At 43.0% G+C, this 21,203-nt stretch overlaps 1 protein-coding gene across 5 annotated transcripts in view; it reads right to left on the bottom strand.

Moving 5' to 3' along the window:
* Micu1 (mitochondrial calcium uptake 1) overlaps positions 1-19,874 on the bottom strand; it is a 135,984-nt gene extending 116,110 nt beyond the window's left edge. For 4 of the 5 annotated variants that reach the window (XM_041656153.1, XM_041656152.1, XM_041656150.1 and 1 more), the window contains exons 1-2: positions 19,728-19,874; positions 378-539 (exon numbers count right to left, since the gene is read on the bottom strand). In XM_041656153.1, coding sequence (XP_041512087.1) covers positions 378-538 — 161 coding nt within the window. In that variant the 5' untranslated portion in view covers position 539; positions 19,728-19,874. The remainder of the gene's footprint in view (positions 1-377; positions 540-19,727) is intronic. The other variant, XM_041656149.1, reaches the window with a different exon arrangement.
* Positions 19,875-21,203: the final 1,329 nt, after the last annotated feature.

Below are 21,203 nucleotides of genomic sequence, written 5' to 3' on the forward strand. Positions count from 1 at the left end.
AGCAACTTGAAGACAGGGTGAATGAAGAAGAAGATAAACACAAAGTATGGCAGAGTCAGAAACAAGAGGCCTGAGGGTAACTACATTTTCTTTTCCCTCCAGGGAAGGTTCAGCAACTCATAAGAAAATGATCAGGTGACACAGGAGTACCAAGGATTATTAGTTGCATGTGGCCATCAAATTGTGAAGTTTCAGGAAACATCCATTTTCTAAAACCATCCCTACACCACGATATACATATTCAGCAGGGGACAGGCAGAGATTGAAGCACTGTTTTCTGCCTGCTTCTCTGGCAGGATAGCACAGTTCTCTGAAAAACCCCATTTCATAGGTCAACATCATCAACACCAAATGATCAAGCCAGAAACAACACTCACTTCTTCCATAAGAGACCAGAACTGGCAGTCACTGCGGATGCTCCCAGGAAGGCCACCATCATCAGTCTTCGCTTGGTCTGTGTGGGCTGAGATGCTCCATGGTACCATCGAGAGCCCACAGCTAGTTTTGCCAATGCAGACAGGGCGTTAAGACGAAACATCCTGTGGACAAAGGATAGAAATGTCACTTTAAGGTGCTGTTGGTGGCCATGATGATGATGATGATGACAACAGCACATCAGCAAACCCTGGTGAAATACTTGTGAAAACACAGTTCCAAGCGTTTTGCGTGTATTAACCTCAGAAGAACTTATGAAAACAGAACTACTACTTTAAAAAAATTTTCTTTAAAGATTTATTTCTTTATTAAGTATACAGCTGCCAGAGAGAGCTGTGGAGAGAATAGCTCAGGGCAGCAGAATCTGTTGGTAAAGTGCCCTTCACGGATCAGGCGGAGTTACTGAATGTACTGCTAAGGTGTCCGTGCCACAGAAGCAGCAGGCGAAGGGCATGAGAATGAGAAGAGGCAGCCAGCCCTTCCTCTGCAGCGCCTCTCTCCCGACAAGGAACAGTGACCGTGAGGGGACATAGTTCCAGGAGCACAAGCAGACGATGCAAACAGATCTGGAGCTGAAAAGCGACAGGCAAGTGAATCGCTCATCTCCCAGGTGTAAGGGAGACTCACCGACAAATCCACTCCAGAAAGCAGAGCTTGAACCTAGATGGCACCAAGTTTCAGCTGGAAGACGTGGCTGTTTCCTGCACTGACGCTGAGAGGTGCTGCCACTAAAGTAACTGAAGTTTGAACTGACTCTTTCCCATTTCCAGCCCTCGGAAAGTTTCCTCCCTGCCAGAGTCTTCTCATCCCATATATAAAGTATCTCTAGAGGAAAAGCAATCATCGAATGCAGTGGTTCTCAAACTTCCTACTGCTGCAGCCCTTTAATACAGTCCCTCATGATGCGGTGACCCCCCCAACCATAAAATTATTTTCATTGCTACTCCATAACTGTAATTTTGCTGCTGTTATGAACTGTAATGTAAACCTGATACATGAACCCTGTGAAATGATCATTTGACCTTCAAGGGGATTGCGATCCACAGGTTGAGAAACACTTGCTTTAATGCTTTGTTTTATATCAGAGATACCTGAGACTTCACCAAGATGGTACCAAAGTTATCCCTTCCAAAGTTATCACCAAAACAAAGGTTTTAAAGGCTGAGAAAGCTGCACCGAAAGCCACAAAACAGTTGTGCATGTCACCCACCTTCCAGGCAGCAGGGACACTGCAAGCAGTCCACACATTCTGTAAGAAGGGCACCATCAGAGGAACAAGACTGGGCCTAGTAGGTACCATCAAGTTCCCCTAAGTAAGGAACACAGAAGGCAACACACATGTGTTCTGTACAGACTGTGGCCAGTGTCACCCTGAAGACTTCTGAGGGAGAGCAGGCCTTCTTTCATCCCACTGGCCCCTGAATATACTTCATTGAGTCCGGCTGATTAATTCTGAGTATGCATTTTTCATAAGCTACATCTGTATTTGTTCAATTCTCAACAGACGTACATCCTCACATCTCACATCCCATAGTCATTCTAGCACAGTCTCCCTTTCTTCTCCTAAAAATGACACCTGCAAGGTCATTTGCTGCTGTTTCCTGCCTGAGTCAGAAAGCAGCCACTTTAACTTTTCTTCCCCACTTAATAAAGGATCTCTGTGAAAACAGGTGTTCGGTGTGGTTTGGGTCTAATCCGGACTCAGGGGAGCCCCTCCTGTGTGGAGTCTCCCCTCTTCACCCTGCACTTAATGTGCATGTATCTAGGGCAATATATTTCCCAAACATCTGCTTCCCCTTTCGGTTCTGAATTTCTTTCAAATGTTCTCCCTTTGTAGACGCATAGCCAGACACAGGGCTTGCACTACTTAACTACTTTATTTTCACGTGAAAACATCTGCATAGCATAAATTATACAAGTCATTGCTCCTAATATTTATGTATATTAACAACCTTTATTTTACTAACATTACTGTATTCAGTTAGACTCACTCACTGGTCCGTTGCTGACTTTCCCTGGGACTGAGATAATCTTGCCCCTGCCACTGTTCCCAGGCCAGGTGCACTCTCAAACTTGAGCTAATCTCGCTGTCCTTCTAGACAAAGTGGGACGACGTTACTTTCTGTGACTTAAGCTTCACTCTGGAACCCAGAAGTCACCTCCCATTACTGCACACCTTCTAACAAAATGAAACATGGAGAGGCTGTCCCTTGTATTTTCTTCCTAGCTAGTAACTTCTAAATCTTTTTTTTCTGATTCATTTTTAAATTAACATTTCCCAAATATACTTAGGTGTAGATAGAAATAGCATTGCTTTTGGTGCAACAAAAATGAGCAGAAATAACGCAGAGGGACTGTGGTCATCACTGACAACCAGAAGCAAAGGACCCTGGGGGATTTTCAATGTGGCAAACAAGGAATACCATCAACACACAAGCTGGAACGAAGTGGGAGAACACGTCTGAAAAGACCTTTGAGGGCCAAACTGAGAATTTTTATCACACACACACACACACACACACACACACACACACACACACACACAAGACCCTGAGTTCTTAAGTAGGAAAAGGTCATGGTAAAAATGATATTTCAGGGCCAGGGAGACAGATCAGTGGTTAAAAGCAGTCGCTGCTCTTCAAGGACAGGAGTTTGGTTTCGAGCACCCACATGGGGCAGCTCATAACTGTCTGTCACTCCAGCTCCAGGGGATCCAACCGTCTTGTGGCCACTGTGGGCTGACAAACACAGCAATGCATTCACTAACTCTGCAGGGAACAAACTGACGAGAATCAAAGGCAGAGAGCCAGCTGGAAGCCCTTGTGGTCTTGAGGTTTGTTTAAAACACTGTTTAGGCTCACATGCTATGTCTATGCCTCATCTTACTACTTGGTTACACGAAGCAATGCATGTTAATATCATCTCTAGTGGGGTTTCCATGGATGTCGAGAAGTGAAACTCCACTAAGAAAACCCCTCTGTAATTAGTCCTTAGCTCTCTGACGGAGGGATACGTAACTCATGTGCTGAGTTCTGAGGGGAAACAGACTTACAGAGATCAGTTTCCCCGTGGGTCTGAAAAGTTCGACAGGCCAACAGAGGCATTCAGGCAGCCATGAAGATGGACATGCAGATTTACTGACGAGAGTTAAACCAAATTAAAGCAGGAGCATTTTCTTAGTACCCAGCTCACTCCAAACTCTCCACTATCACTAAAGAGGTCACACTTCTGAGAGAGTATCTTTGATGTAAAATGAACATTTCTGAATAAAAATTGTCCAGTAAGGCAACTGCAAAGCAAATTTGTAACCAGATGAAGCCTCGTCTCTCCAACAAGAAACTGCTAGAACAAGATTGCTGGAAAGCAGCACCAGTGTGTCACTGGGATGCTCCAGGACCCAGGCTGTGGGGACTGTGAAGCTTAGCAAACACACTCTGCTTCTGGGAAACGCTAAAAGGTCAGAGCACAGGAAGTCAGTTAGCGCAATCCTCTCTCCTCTGGGTTTACAGGTGAAGAACCTGGGTAAGACAAGGCCTATTTAGAGCTAGCTACAATAGATGTTAGGATTTGTTTTTACTCTCAAATAAATACTCTAAATAGGAAAGCGCTTTGTAATAACTCTTCTCAGCAGCACAAGACCCACATCCTAAATGGAAATCGGTGGGTGCAGGTATAGCTCTGAGAGAGGGTGCTTGCCTAACATGCAAGAGGTTCTAAATTCAGTCCTCAGTACCTTGGTAAATATGCACATTCATAAGTAAACAAATAAAATGTCCAATTCTAGAAAGGCAAACAATGATGCAATATATGTCAATACTAAAAATGATAATCATAAGCCATTAGTGAGCATCATCTTGAAAACCAACAGACAGCTGGGCTAGAGACAAGGCAGCCAGGAGGGTAGAGACGTCTCTAGAAACTGGGAAAAGAAACTTAACCTCACATTCACTAGGAGAATGCAAACTTAAGCTATAAAGAGAGAGATGGATGGTATAGCTAGCTCTGTGGTAAAGAGTTAGCCCTCAGCACCTCAGTAAATGTGCACACAAAGAAGTCAGATGTGCAGCTACAGAAAGACAGTTACAGAAAAAGTAGGCACAAGCCAGGTGATGGTGGCACATGCCTTTAATACCAGCACTCGGGAAGTAGAGACATGCAGATCCACAGAGCAAGTTCCAGGACAGCCAGGGCTACACAGAGAAAACCCTGCCACAAAACAAAGCAAAAAGTAGATACAGTCTATGGAGTGCAATTGATAACATCCATAAAAACTGCAAACATCAGTAATTCTCCCAATAACATACTCTGTGATGCACTTAAATGGCTGTGAAATCTCTGCACATAAGACTCTGTATCATGGCTTATAATAAAAGACTAAGAACTTAAGCATGGCCACGTAGGACTAATTAAACTATGATATATTCACACAGGCAATATCATGTAGCAGTGATTGGAAAATAAAGAAAACATTTTATGTATAAATAGAAGAGGAGGTTCCAATAGGTTATCTAAAAGAGCAAGGGCATTCTGAGTCACACAGCAAGTCCCAGGCTAGCCTGAGCTACAAGACCAAAGCATAGCTTGAAGATGGAATGAAGGGCTATGTTTTAGAAGGTAAAAAGAGGAGGAACACCCATTGCAGGGCTGTTTTCACGTTCCTCAACTCCTCTTCCACGTCAGGATTCTGCAATGAAGGGCTGGGGAGATGGCTCAGTGGTTAAGAGCTTGCTGCACAATCATGAGGACTGGGGTTTAGGTCCTAGCACCCTGGAAACAAGCAGAACATGTCACACGTCTGTAACGCCAGCTCTGGCTGGGAGTTGGGGAAGACAGGAAGATCACTGAGGCTCACTGGGTTCCAGCCTCAGCCTGAGAAAATGAGAGCTGAAGGTTCTGGAAGAGACTACCTCAATGGATCAGGTGGAGAGTGACAGATGGGACACTAGATAATTCTTCTAGCCTCTATGTGTGCGCGTACACACACACACACACAAACATGCGCGCACATGCACACATGCTAACAAAACAAAGCAACACTCTGTGATAAGAAGGCATAACTTATCAGGCCAAAAAAAAAAAGGAAGGAAGGAAGGAAAAAAGAAAGCATAGCCTGAGAAAAACAGCCGTGAATAATGAAGAGGGTGACAAGAGATGGCTCAGAGGGCTGAAGCCTGACAGGACCCAGATGCAGCAGCATGCATTGTTTGCAACCCCAGCGCTACTGCCTCAAGACGGGAGGTGCAGGCAGAAGAATCCTTGGTTTCAGAAGAGGATCACATTTAACCTTAAAGTCTAAGTTACTGCTTTGAAATATACCCATTTTTCCCATGGTAGGCCCCTGTATATAAGACGTATACATGTTAATAAGTTTCCATTTGATTTTTTCCTTCATTGATCTATTTTTCATTCCAATGAACATAATATAAGAACTCTGAGAAGGTAAAGGAATAATAGTTTTCCTTCCCTATATTTTTAAAAAGTAGTCAGCTGAAAACATTAAGTGGCATGTATGGCTAGCTCATGCTATTATTAGCATCAAGCACCCACGTCCACCTAGCAAGCTCTGGATTGAGGTGCACAAGTCTACCAAGAGGGCTGAAATAGCCCCGACAAAATGCCTGTCGTTGCTGACATTGCATTTCACTGCGCTGCTCAGGCTGATCTCGTACTCCTGGACTCAGGCAATGCTCCTTTCTCGGCTTCTGAGGAGCTGGAGCTAGAGTCACTATCATACAGGCTAGCAGAGCATCTCGAAGGCACATCTGAGTTATAGGAAGGCAGCCTCCAGGAAATGCTATCAATAGGAAAGGAATGAGTTACAGACGAGGGAGAAATCCTGGTCTACAAGAGTTAGTTCCAAGACAGGCTCCAAAACTCCACAGAGTAAGCTTGTCTCGAAAAAAAAAAAATCCAGCTGTAAGGGATGTTCTTAGTGACTGATGGGAGGGGCCACCCCATTGTAGATGGTGTCACCCCTGGGCTGGTGGTCCTTGGTTCTATAAGAAAGCAGGCTGAGCAAGCCATGAGGAGCAGGCCAGTAAAGCCAAGCACCCCTCCACGACCTCTACATCAGCTCCTGCCTCCAGGTTCCTGCTCTGTACGAGTTCCTGTCCTGACTTCCTTCAACGATGAACAGTGACATGGACGTGTGAGCCAAATAAACCCTTTCCTCCCCAACCTGCTTTACGGTCATAGCATTTCATCGCAGCAATAGAGATGCTAACTAAGACACCTACTTATTAAAACTCTCCAAGACTGTCCTAGGAACAACTTTCCTTTTCCACCCTCTCATCCTAGACAAATCTATCATCTACCCTCCTCAAATCCCACGGCTTTAAATGGCATTTATATGTAAATTCTTCTCAAAAGGTCATGTCTAGCCTACGCTTTCCATAAGAACACAGCTAGATTTAAGTTCCTACTCGACAGACATCTCTAATTTAGTCTAAAACAGAAATACTGATTTTTATCAACTTAATTTATACATCTCTAAAAATCAAACATCTGGTCATTCAAGCCCAGAGCAAGAGTGAGCTATCTTTAGTTTCTTTCTTCTTAAATTATCATGGAGACTCCATCAGAAAATGCTTTGGACCCTCTTTCTAAAAAACATGTAAATTCATAAAATGTATCCCCATGTCAAATATTAGACTGACAAGTATTAAAAGGTAAAACAAAATTTGCAGCCTGACTCTAATTAGGTCAGCTGCTTGATAAGGTGCACACACACACACACAAATAAAACGAACATTTTTGCTATTATTCAACTGACAATTGTAATACCTATAATGTCAAAGCATGCTATTTTAGAATCATCTGATCATGGACATGCTTTAAAAGCAAAACAAAACACACAAACTACTAAAAGTTCTTCAGATGGAAGAGGAAAACTGGGAAATTTGGGAATAAAAGAACAACAGAAACAGATTTTCATCATGTCTGACTGCATCAAGGGCCCCAGTATGATACTTGCAGGAAATATCATGCTGAGAAAGAAACTGGCCCATCCCAAGAGCCCTGGCTCATCTCCCAGGAGAAGGACCGCCCAGCTGTGGAAACTGGGGCACACAGTTAAGTCTCCCCAGGTCTATACCCTGGCTTTTGCTCTACCGTTTCTGTAAGCTGTAATTCTGCTGTGGGCGAGAAGACAGATTGAGAATTTCTCTCTAGTTTTGATCAGAACTGTAAGTAAATTCACGTTTCCATGCATGTACACGCTATGTTGTTTTCTTTTAATGCGGGTGAGTGTGTAGATCAAAGCCAGGCTCTATGGCTGGGAACTCTAGTAACATGTCCGGATTGTTGTAATCCTTATCTTTATCACCTCCACCCTTCATGAGTTATTGGCTGCGACAGAGGAAAACATAAAAGTACATACACACAGGAGATAATTCAGGGATGAGCAGGTTCCCATCACAGATCTCAAACGTTTGTTTCAGATTGCAGACAAAAATCCCATTCATCTCTGGAACCACACTGCCCTTTAGGGAGAGGACCAGAGCTAAAGGTACAGCCTAGCAGTCAAGACATGTGCAGCGTAAACAGACCCTATGCTTGGAACCTAGGTGCCCAGCTGTAGAAGAACGGATGAAGGAACGGTGGTCGACAAATACAATGGCATTTTCTCAGCCATAAATGAGAACAAAGATAAGTTGTTTGCAGGACGATGGATACAACTGGAGGTGACTATATTAAGTGAATTAGGCCAGTCTCAGAAAGACAAATATTGCATGTTTTTTGTAATTTCTAAGTCTTACATCTTACACAGATGCAAAAAATTATATATGCACGTATGATATAAAAGCAAAAGCACCCCCCACAGCTCCTTTTGAGACAGGGCCTGACTATATAGCCCTGCCTGGCCTGGAACTCACTATGAAGATAGACCAGGCTGACCTCAAACCCACAGAGATCTGCCTGTCAGTCTCATGAGTGCTTGTCCTGGTATTGAAGGCGTGTGCTATTATAACTGGCTCCAACAGACCCCCTTTGATATTGCAAAATGACTTCCACAAAAAGTTTATGCTCAAAACCAGTGAAAATTACAAAAGGAAGCCATACAAAAAAAAATCCTATCATGTTTTAAAGTTTATGGTTTTGTGTTAGCCTGCATTCATAGTTACCCTGATGAGGTGTACAAAGCCCACAGGCTGGGCATGCCTGGTAGGATACGGGAGACAACAAGGAGAGGGAGGAAGGGGGAAAGACAGAACAATGTTAACAGAATATGTTAAACATGCAATATATACTTGTACAAAAACCTACAATAGTTTGAGTCCAAACCCCACCTCCAGACAAAGCATTGAGAGTAACATGAATGTAGATTTAAGTGGGTGCTTTCTCCTCTGGTAAATCTCCAGTGATTTACTCAGGCCTCCCTTCAAGGGGCACACCTACTAAATGGAGTTCCTTTGTAAATATAATGTCTTACAAAATTCCATTTCAGGCCTTCTTTTGTACCTGTAATTTCTCAAAATAATCAGCTTGAAATAGTCCTTGAGCTCAAAGGGCACATTGGACATGACATATTCTGGCCCCTACAGTCCTATTTTGAAGAGCTATGTGCTGAACCCCATCCTTTTCCACATAGAATGCTTGTGGTCTCGTGTGCACTAGTCTAGTGCTGGGAGGGTGGGGCTGAGCTGTTGACCTGGTGCAGCCTCAGCTTTCAATAAGAACAGCGTTTCTCAGTCTCCAGCTTTTCCTTTGGTCATTTTCCGTTATGGCGTACAACATGATGTTCTGTATGCTTACACAGTGTGCAGTGATACCCCAATCTTGCTGGTGAGGACCTGGGCTGAGGTCACTGAGAAGAGCCCATAGGTGTAAACTCTCCTGGTATTTAGGGTTCCTAAAGGTTCTGTGCTCTACCTCTACCTAAATTGATTTTCCCCATTTATTAAAGTTTAACCTAAATTTTAGGTTACTTATCCTAGAAAAACATGTTCACAGGAAAGCTTAGAAAGGGACGTTGACAGCAGCTCCATTCATACATACACATAACAAAGTGTCCAGAAGCATTGATCACTAGTGAAATGTTAAAAACACAACGAGACACCTTAGTACACCGATTTGAATACCTAAGAGAAAAAAGCAACTAAGAATACAGAGAGGATGCAAAGCCAAGACAGCTCCTATTCATTCATTCCTCTGGGATGCCAACTGGTACGGCCACTCTGGAAGACATGTGATGTTTCCTCAAGTTAAATGGGCTCTTCCCGTGAGATTCAGCAATCCAGATGAAGACATCTACTCTTGAGAAATAAAACCCTATGTTAAGAAGCAGCAGCCATGCATGAATGTCTACAGAAGCTCTCTTTGTAAGTTGCCCCAAACTGAAACTTCAAATGTCTTTCGACAGCTGCATGGATAAACTGTGGTACAGCTACAGAATCGAGCACAACTACAATTGAGAACAGACTTGTCAGGGCTGGAGAGATGGCTCTAGTTAAGTGCTCGTATTGCTCTTCCGGAGGCCCTGAGTTCGATTTCCAGCACCCACTTGACAGCTCACAACCATCTGCAACTCCAGTTCCAGGGCATCCAATATCTTCTTCCAGACTCCATGGGCACTGGGCAAGCATTTAGTGCCCAGACATATGATGTGGGATGCCCTTCTGTATGTGAATGTGTTTACCCAGACATATGATGTGGGATGCCCTTCTGTATGTGAATGTGTTTACCCAGACATATGATGTGGGATGCCCTTCTGTATGTGAATGTGTTTACCCAGACATATGATGTGGGATGCCCTTCTGTATGTGAATGTGTTTATGTGCATGCAGGTAAAAACAACCATACATAGAAATCAACAACAATTTAAAAACTTGCAAAAAAGAATGGTTTTGACACATGCAACAACTGAGGTAAATTTCAAAAGTATTACACTGAATGAAAGCAGCCAGCCTCAAACGGTGCGTGCTGAACAGCCATGTGGACGCAAAGGGAACTAGGGAGACAGAGAGCACACCAACGGATGCCAGGGATGAGAAGCTCTGACTAGACAAAGACAACAGGTGAGAGCTGCTTGTGAAGTCTTTTCTGCTCCGTGGCAGTGGTAAAATGAATCTGTACTATTAAAAATCATGTATCAAATTTCGTAGAATTGTACAAGAGAAAAAAGTCCATTTTGCTGTATAATAACTTTGAAGGCTTTTAAAAGCCACACTTTATACTGTATGATCTCACTGATATTACATTCTAGAAAAGGTAACAACAAACAGATCAATGAGTGTGAAGGGTCAGAGTGCAAGGGAACAAGATGACCTCAGAGTGTCACAAGGGACTCTCCAGAGGTAAGGGAGCTGTTCTGTTCTTGATTATTGAGGGGATTACCTGGCTGCCGTTGTCAATACCTACGTGTACACAAAGGTAGAGACAATCTCAACAAGGAATTATACTTCTATAGTCTTTTAAAAAATTTTAAAGATTTGTTTTTAATGTATATGTATGTATGTTTGCCTGCATGCACATGTGTGCACCATGTGTGTGTCTGATGCCCCTGGAGGCCAGAAGAGAGCTCTGGGTCCCCCGGAACTGAGTTACAGGCAGTTGTGAGCCAACATGTGGGTATTGGGAACCCAATCCGAGTACTCTGGAAGAGCAGCAAGTGTTCTTAACCCTCTTTCCGGCCTCAAAGGGATATATGGGTTTTTTGAGTTCAAACCTGGATGACGGTTGCACACGAGGTATATTTTTACAATGAAAGCATTTATGGCGAGGCAGAAGATGGGTCTGAGGACAGCCCAGACTACAGGATGAGATCCTTTTCCTAAAAGAGAACAATTAGAAAGTTTTACCCCGCCTACCCTTGATCCTCTGAACTCAAAATATCTTTCTGTTCCTGTCTCCCAAGTAGCTGGACTACAGGCAAAACCCACCAGGCCTGGCTAAAGGATTGCTGTATGATGTCTGTGTATGTGAAGCAAACTACCTCTCTTTCATTCTAAGTTCACGGTTAAAGCCTCTACAACAAATAGCACATGAATGTATTAAATTTGAAAAAATTATAACTGTTAATTGTGTGTATGATGTGTATGTGGGTGTGCGTGTGTGGGGTCAGAGGACAGCTTTGTGTACTCGGGTTTCTCCTTCCACCTTTACATGGCTTCCAAGGATTGAACTGAGGACATCGGGCTTGGTTAGCAAGAGCTTTACCCACTGAGCCAGGTTGAGAGAGACATACACAACTTCATGTGCACAGGAGCCACTGAAAGGCAGTGAAAGCTTGAAGACAGAGATACGCCTGTCTGTTTCTTCTTAAGTCTGATGGAAGGTAGACAGTCATGTACACAAATGACTGCACTTGATACATACAAGACAAAAATGCTTTAGCCAGGCACGGTGGCGCATGCCTTTAATTCCAGTGTTAGAGAGGCAGAGACAGAGGCAGGTGGAGCTGTTGAGTTTGAGGGTTACAAAATAACAGTTTCAAAACATACACATATACTCGTATGCACTTTTAATGAATTTTAATCTCAGAAAAGTTATTAGGTAGAGCTGATCATGATAAGACAATTAAATGGCTCACGTAAATCACATATCTTCATTTGTGATTTATCAGCAAATGCGTTCATGGTAGGATACAATGCATTTTGAGAATAAAGCTTTAACACGTCAACAGCACGGGGTGGGTGACTAGAAGAGAAAATGTTTAGTAAAGGGAACATACAGAACGCTGATCAGCGATGATGCCCTGCACGCCCCAGCGCACACAGTCAGAGCACCGTGTGAGCTTCCCCCGAGATTAAAGGCTCAGGCTCTGTCTCTGGGAGAGAAACGACACAAGAGGGGTACACATGCAGAAAATACAGTAACAATTCCGAGTCAGAGTAAATGTGAGTCGATGGCGTGTCGCTCACGGTCACATTCAGCAGCAAAGACTTATTTGTAGGGCAGGCCGATCTGTAAGGGTAATGTGTTTATAGACAGCCATGCATGTCAGGCACATATGTCTGCCAAATGAAGTCCTTTCCTATAGAAAGAACCATTCCAGTGGCCTTCCTGAGTATTCTCAGAAGTAAACATCGTTAGACATACTCCCTTACAACAGCTTGCCTATATTTATGGTCTCTTTCTAAACCCAAGCCTGCCAGGTTGACAAATAATCTTGGGATTTCACCAGATAGATTCCTACCCACTCCTCCACCCCACCCCCCACTATCCTTTAACCCCAACCTCTAGTTTCCCCAGGTACTTTTTTGCGGCAGGGGTGGGGTGGGGTGGGTCTTGCTGTGTTAACAAAGCTGGTCTTAAAATCTTGTGCTCAGACGTACCACTTCTGCCTCTTACGGCCCTGGCCCACAGCTCCAGCCACGCCGCACTCCCGGCCACACTACACTCTTGACCAGGCACTTCTTAAAGTGATGCTCTAAACTTTGGGACTTAATTAAACTCAAATAAGACAATGAAAAACTGAACACACAGAAAAGTATGAGCTGCTGCTGTGGGCTTTGTTTCCTCCTATTTTGCTTTGATAAGCAGAAGCCCATAAATATCTTACTCTACATAATTAATTAGTTCTAGATAAAAGACTTAACCATCTTGACCTCTTAATGGACAACAATTTTTCAGTAAGTCAGGACTATGTTTCATTACTGATGGCAATTATGTGCTTACAAAGGAAAATATGGGTAATAAATTACCACAAATGTCCAGGCTGAGGGCTACGGAGATGGCGCAGCGGTAAGAGTGCTTCCTAAACAAGCGTGAAGACTGGAGTTCAAATCCTCATGACTCACATACTAAGCTGGGCTGTACTAATGTGTATGTCTATACCACCTCCACGCAAACACAAAGATGCAGAGTAGAAACAAAGACAGGAGTAGAGCAAAGGCTTGCTGACTGCCAGCCTAGCTCCAGGTTCATCGGTATGCCCTCTCTCACGGGAACAACGCAAAGAGTGATCCAGCGGGATACTGATACCGACCTCTGGTCTCCACAATTGCACACGCACTACCCATAGGTACATACACACACACACACACACACACACACACACACACACACCTGAGCACAATGTGTTAACATGAAGCAAATTATAAATAAATGTTTGTTTGGAAAGCAACCTAAGACAGTGCTGCTAGCCAGGCATGGTATACACACCTGCAATCCAGGACTCAGAAGGCTAGGGCAAGAGGCTGGAGAGTATGAGATTAGCCTCAGCTACATAGGGAATTCCGGCCCCAATCTGGGTTACATATCAAGGTTCTGTCTCAAGCATGGAAGCAAACAAACAAAATAAAAAGAGGAAAAGCCTGCTGATGGTGATAATTAAAGGTCTGCATTTTATGCAAAGTAATTTTTTAATGAAATATTACATAAATATATAAACAGAAATAAATATCTTTTAATGCAAATAATTTAACTAGAATGCAAAGTAAGACTGGGTTTCTTAAAAAACATCTATTATCTATCTTTGCTACAAACAATGATTATTTGGTCTCCTTTCTGACTCCTGGCTCATGGCTCCCTAAAGCCATTGGGTCCTCAGAGTGTTTCTTTCTAAGACAAATATATAAACACAGAAGACGACTGCTATGGGATCAGGGATGCTCCTGCACAGCTTCAGGATGGGAGCTGGATGCCAGAAGGTTGGCACTTTCAGCCCTACTTCCTATCCCCAGGGAGGGGAAATGCACTGAGGATCACTGCCAGTTATTTCATCAGCCAAGCCTCTAAGAAACCCCCAAAGCCAGACTGAAGGTCAAGGGGTGCCGTCGTGAACACCTGAACACCGTCTACACGTCACCTAGACTGGCATGTCTGCATATTCACCTCGTCTATTTCTCTGTCAACAACGCTTTTGTTGTTTTGTTTTTGAGACATGCTAGCCCTCACCTCATCTTTACTATGGATAAGATTAACTTCTGAGCTTCCTGCCTCCACTTTCATTGCTGGAATTACATGTTCAGTTGTTATTTTATTCTAAACTTTTCAAGGGAAGATACAGTAAACACGCGATCCCAAATATCTTTATAATATTGCCCTTTATATTTATAAGACAATTATCACAAATGCTAACTAGTAAAACTTTCTTACTATTCTAATATGTGAACCATGGTACTGCTTCCATGGGCCCCGTTACCTCTCTCCAGATCACTCTGGTTTTGATCCCTTTCCACCAGGAGTCGCTATGTACTTTTCTACTTTATGCATATGAGTATACTTCTTGCCCAAGCAGAATTCTGTTCCATCCTGGGCACGAATATCTCCAGTTTTAAGAACATCTGCGTGCTTATTTTGGCTCCAGAGACACTGTGTCTAGTTAGCAAAAAGAGCCTTTCCCCACAGCCATCCAGACCCAGTCACCTTTCAGAAGTCCCATTTCCAGCAGACGCCCCCAGACTCCATAGCACTTTAGTCAGCAGAACCTGGTTCTCGGTTAAGACTGCAAATGTCCCACTTTCTACAGTGCTTTTTCCTACCAGGACAACTGGCAGCTCCAAGTGCTTGATGCCAGCATTTAATGAGCACGACTGCCAGGGGACTGGGCACTAAGTGCTTAGCATCTCTTCTCCTACTTCTCCCTCAGTAGCTAACAGCGTTGGTTCTCCAACGTTACTGAAGGCATCAGAGTGCAAACTTAAGTAATGAGCAACAGTGAGTTTCCTGCATCCAGAAGGTGCTGCGCTATTTCTTTTTAAGATTTTGTTTCTGTGTGTGTGTGGTGTGTGTGTGTGTGTGTGTGTGTGAGAGAGAGAGAGAGAGAGAGAGAGAGAGAGAGTATGTGTGTGTATGTATGTGGGGGGGGAGAGGAAGTGTATGTGTGTGTGAGTGTGTGTGTGTGAGTGTGTGTGTGTGGTGTGTGTGTGCCTGCACATGCATGCGTACTTTCAGGATTTGGTTTTCTTCCTCCAGCATGGGATGAACTCATGCCATCATCACGTCTTGCACAGGAAGCACCTGTACCTAGTGAGCTACCTCATCAAGTCATAGCTCCAAGCCTTCCAGTTTACTGACATGTATGTAACATGAAATCCAAGCACTTTAAAATCAAGACAATCTGAAGGGCAATCTAACCCACTGCTTAGGCATCACATATATATACATATATAAATATATATATATATATATATATCACATACACACACTCTCCTTGAGGCAACAATTCTAAAATTAAAAAAAATAAAATCACTTAGACATTATTTCTGCTATTATTAACAGTTACATGTGATCAGAATGTTATACATCCCAGGCATGTGCTGTGTACTAATTAACCCTGTCCATACAAGAGAAAGGCATGAGCACTGCCACATGCAATAGGACAAACTCAGGTTCAGAGGGATTATCCAGCTCACCATTAAGGAGTGATGGGGTTGGGCATTAGAACAGACCTCATCCGAACCTCTGCCACCAGTGTCAGCAGCTAGTTCAGCAGCCAGCGTCCAGTGAACTGAGCTGCTGGCATCTCTTTCAGTTGAAAACAAGACAGCAAGCAGCAAATTGTTTTAATTATAGCCACTCTGAAGATATAATGGATCATCATGACAAAGCATAAAAAGATAAAAAACAAAACATTAATGTTAACTAGTTTTAAAGTTAATATCCAGTTGACAGCAAATAGCGAATTATAGTGTTTATTTTTCATGCAATGCTCAACACAAAGTAGTCTCTACACCAAGAGACTTTGAAGAATAATGATGAGAACATAGAATTTAATCTTATTCATCACCGATTTTCAAGCAGTTAAAATCTTTTGATTCCCTATTTATAAGCTGCAGTTACTCAGTCAAGTTAGCCTACAATACAAAAAGGACCAATAAATATTGAGTTTGACATATAAACTGTAGCTCTGCAATAGAGTATATGCCTAGATAAAAGAGCTGTTAACAAATTGGCAAGTTTTACAATATATTATAGGGTATACCTAAATACTTGGGGGCTAGAAATATGACTCATTAGTAAAGGCACTTGTTGCTTTTGTAAAGGACCTGGGTTCAGTACTCAGCACCACATGGTGGCTCACAACTATTTGTAACTCCAGTTCCAGGGGATCTGATACCCTCTTCTGGACTCTGTAGACACCAAGCACATACATGGTGCACAGATATACATAATACCCATACACCTAAAATAAAAATAAATAAAAAACCCAAACAAACAAACAAACAAATACTCCAGAACAAAGAAACCATACGAGTAACAACAAAACACACATATGCAAAAGAGGAGCTCAAATTTCAAATTTTGGAAGTTAATATTTTTAAAAGCAAAAATCAATGCAAAAACTACAAACCCAAGTAATTTATATGGCAAAGGAAAACAAGGCCTCTTAAAATATCTATGGCTTCTCACCTTCCTACAACCATCCTTCCTTCAGAAGAACGTAGTCCCTCAATCCCTTTTCCTTTAGAAACTAAATTTTCCCCACCATTAGTTTGTGTTGTTTGAGAACATGTTTTCCGTTGCCCTATTTCATGGTAAGAAAGAAACACACGCCTGGCCACAAAAGCATTCAATTGCTCTGGCTGCAGGGAGAGCCTCTGGGACAAGCTGGCTTTGCTGGCCAATGAGATGCTGACACAGACATGTGCTAGACTGTGCAGAAGACAAGAGGATCTCTTCTGGGGGTTTCTACAGGAGCGTGCAGGGTGTGAACCTATTGCTAAGTTTTTATGAGTATGAGGCCAGGTTTCAATTATTTTTCTATTAGTATTTCCAATTACATCCCCCAGCAGAAAATGAGTCCCTACTGGCAGGGGAATACGTCAATTATAACTATGACTTTGTGTGTGAACTTTTTTCTTTTCTTCTCGAGACACATTGTTATTATGTAGCCCAGGTTGGCCTGGTGACAAGCTCAAAAGAGATCTGTCCGCCTCTGCCTCTGCAGTGCTCAGATTAAAGGCATGCAACAACACCACACTCAGCCCAGTGCTATATTTTTTGTAATGTTTCCATTATTTAATAGAACATGTTGTTTTTATAGTAAGAAACAGAAACATTTAAAGATAATGTTCCAGCTTCTCAAACATGCCCAGATAGAAACATTTCATGTTTTTGAAGCATTAGCTTTTTTCCCCCCCTCATGATTTACAAAAGTAGACAGAGGATCTATCTGAAAAGAACAGCTTCTTTTTTGATACTAAAGGAAACTTTTTATTCTGACTTAGGAGACATGCTGCCATAAGCCTTCAAAAAGGGAGTTTTATATATAAGGAGGAATACTAGATAACTCTTTGAGGGGAAATGGATAATAAGTTCACATGTATTTTCAACATTGTAAAAACTGTTCAAGGACTAAACCTAACTTCAAAGTTTCAAAGGGAAAAAAAATTACATTTGAAAAAAGGCTTCATTGGCCAGCCTAATGGCACATGCCTGTAATCCCAGTACTCAGGAAGAAGAGGCAGAAGATTGCCACTAAGTATTAGGGCTACTGTGGGGATGGAGAGTGGGGTTACATTAGTTACTTTAGTCTAATAAATGATAAAAGGCCAGAAGTTAAGTTCAGTTAAATATAGGCTATAATTATTTCATGTGCTGTTCAATTATGAGAGGAATTATACATTATTAAGTTTAAGTATAAGAAAGCAAGTCTTGGGGTGACTTTTTGCGAGTATAAAAACCTATAAAGGGCAATGAACAAGGCTGAATACAGTAGTGTATGCCTGATGTTTCAACTGTTAAGGAGGACAAGACAGGATAGTTTGTGCCCACGAGTGCAAGGCCAGCTTGGACAACACAGCGAAATACTGTCTCAACAAATATGTAAGTTTACTCAATGTTGTAACTACTCCATGAGACGATAGGAAAACAACAACAAAAGCAGGGATTCTCTTGCTTTTACTGCCCTTTATTAATTCCTATCACTCTCCCAGGCACGTGCCATATTCCCAAATCTTCACTTTATGCTAATATTATTTGGAATTTTATGACCCTCTCTAAGGATACTTAGGTGTTGATGACACTTTCTTGGCATGTAGGTAGCCAGGGTGATGTCTATAAGTGAAACAGCTAATCAAGAGATTTATGAGCAGTGGGGACTGAACCTACTAGGGCCTGCAAGGTGGGGCACGCCTGTAATCCCACCCACCATTCAATAGGCTGAGGCAGAAAGATACAGACTTTGAGGCCATACTGACAGGCAAAAAACAAACAAAACAAAAACCAACCAACAAACAAACAAAAAAACCCAAACCTGGGTCAAAAAACAGAAGAAAAACGAAAGTACACCAGACCAAAGTAGCTGGAGGCCTGAACACCTTCCCTGGATAAGTGGCATTCTAAACTCTTTAGGATAAGCAAATCAGTAACACAAGAATCCCATTGTCTACACCAGAAAACAATCAGGATGGTTACACTGGCTGGCCAACTATTTTTCTTTGTCTCAAGATGGTGACAATCGTTGAAACCTAAATTTCCCAACAGCTGTCAACTCTGAACTTATCTCATGCACAAACTCCTCCACATCTGACCCTAGTGGCTGCTTTAACATAAACAGAGGTCAATCAAAGAAGTCACCCCAAAAGTGGAATCGAAATATCTATTTAAAAACAAACAGGGGGTGTGTCTTTTCGAAGCATTGCAGGAAGAAAGCGATTTATTTTTAGTTTTATGAAATGTTTACTCTATTTACATGTAGAAATATTTGCACTTACTTCAAGTACTTGAAAGGGTCAATAAAAAAAGAAAGAAGGAAAGAAAACAAAAAGGTAAAACCCTAAGATTTATAAAAGTGACAACTTATTATAAAACACAGTCAGTCATAAACTCTTCTTCCAACATTCACGTATAACCAATAATACCTCGCTTGTTCTCGAAACATCCAGGTAACCGCGAATGGGACCGGGCACAGACGAAGAAAGAGGGAGAATGAGAAAGAACGCAAAGTCGCCAGTGAGAATAAAAAGAGAACAGTCCAAGTAGTCTTCAGTTTTGCTCCTCTAAGGAGCCAATGATTTTCCCCTTTTTTTTCTAGCCCACGATAAATGAATCTTTCTATCGCAGCCGTAAACTCCTGCATCCACTTCCGACCACATCCACGAATTCCAGGAGAATCAGTCAGAACTACCTCTGTGTCCCAGCGGCGGGTGGAGAGGATGCACTCTGAGACTGGAAGTCTCACCACAAGTTCTCCCCGGACAGGAATAAGGGTTGGGGTGAAGGGATCGGAGGACCTAGCAGTCCCCTCAGCCTATCACCGACAGCATCATCATGACAGCTGTCCTGGCGGACCTGAAAAGTGGCCGGGTCTCAGAGCCAGACCAAAGGCTCGTCCCTAAAAACGTACCCGCTTCCCCTCCCTTAAACGGCTGTCTCCGCGTAGCGATCAGAGTTCTCACACTCACCCGTCCGAGCTCCAGCTTTAGCAGCCACTCTGGGAAAGCCACCCACCTCTGACGACCATAGAGACGGAGCAGCCGCCAGCCCCGCTGCGCGTCCACCGCCCACTCTCACGTGACTCCCTTAGCCGCTGAGCCTGTCGGGATCTCGGCGAAACGCAACCGGGAGGAAACCAAGGGGAAAAAATGGGGAGAGGCGGGGAAGTCACTCCACCCTTCCCTAGGACACGCCCACACCTAAAGACTCCGCCCTCCCTGTCCTCCAGCCCCGCCCACAGATCGGCCTCGCCCTTTTGCTGTTTCGGCGGGAACGCTGGCGGGTTGGCCGAATCTCTCAAGTACTCCTTTGCTGATTTTGTTTCTCTGCTGTCAAAATGCACCTCTTCTGCGCCTCTTTCTATTTAAACTCCGCTCTCTGGTAAGTGAGAGAGTGATAATGAGATTCTTCCCACCAGCCAGGAGGCTCACACTGTTTTTTTTTTTTAAAACATCTTTTATTTATTCTTTGACAATTTCATACATGTATCCAATGTATCTTAATCCTATCCACCTCCAATTCTCCACTTTCACGCCTCCCAGATACTTTCCAGTACACACTGAGTGGAAGGAGAGAACTAACTGGTGCCCCCTGACCTTCAGGTTTATGCTGTGGCACATACATACATACATACACTATGAAGAACTGAAAGGAAAGAGGAAGAGGGAAAAGTAAAAGTCTTCCTTATATATTAATAAGTGTTTAGTATACATCGCCCTTGAGAAGCCTGTCTGTTAACTCTAATAATTTTAAATTTCAAGTTGCATCCCAAATTGCCCTAGAACACTTTGGAGGCTCATGGGACCTCAGTTGTGGCTAAATTAACTATTTATCTGAATAAGGGAAAGAGAAAACATCAGTATATAAGTGTTGACTTAAAATTTTCAGCCAGATGTGGTACGACTGTAATTTCAGCGTCTGAGAGAGAGAGAGAGAGAGAGAGAGAGAGAGAGAGAGAGAGAGAGGCAGTAGGTTCAGGAGCTCAAAGTCATACGTAGTTGCGTAGTGAGTTTGAAGCCAGTCTGGGCTGTGTAAGACCCTGTCTTAAAAATTAAACCAAACAGAAATCCATCAAGATCAAGAAAGGCAGTGATTAAGCTGGGCCTGGTGTATGGGACTGTAGCCCTGGGGGGTGGAGAGAAGGATCTGGAACTTAAAGTTATCCTCGGCTACATGCAAAGCAGGTCGTTCTCTAACCTCCGTCCGCATGCACACCGTAGTCTATCTGCCGCAGCATACGCACTCCATGCATAATAATATGTACTTAGATGTTAGAAGAAATGACGTCCCCCCAGGTAGGTCTGTCCCCCATCTGTGGGTCGTCTTCCCCGCCCCGCTCCGCACCAAGCCAGCAGTTCAGTTCTCAAGCTATTTGATGATCAAATGCCTCACACTCATCTGTGGAGATTTTTGTTTTAGTTTTTTTGAGACAATTTCTTTCCATA

This window comes from Microtus oregoni, unplaced genomic scaffold, assembly GCF_018167655.1.
Source record: "Microtus oregoni isolate MIOR12 unplaced genomic scaffold, Mior012 000007F_ref0000211, whole genome shotgun sequence".
Classification (NCBI taxonomy): domain Eukaryota; kingdom Metazoa; phylum Chordata; class Mammalia; order Rodentia; family Cricetidae; genus Microtus; species Microtus oregoni.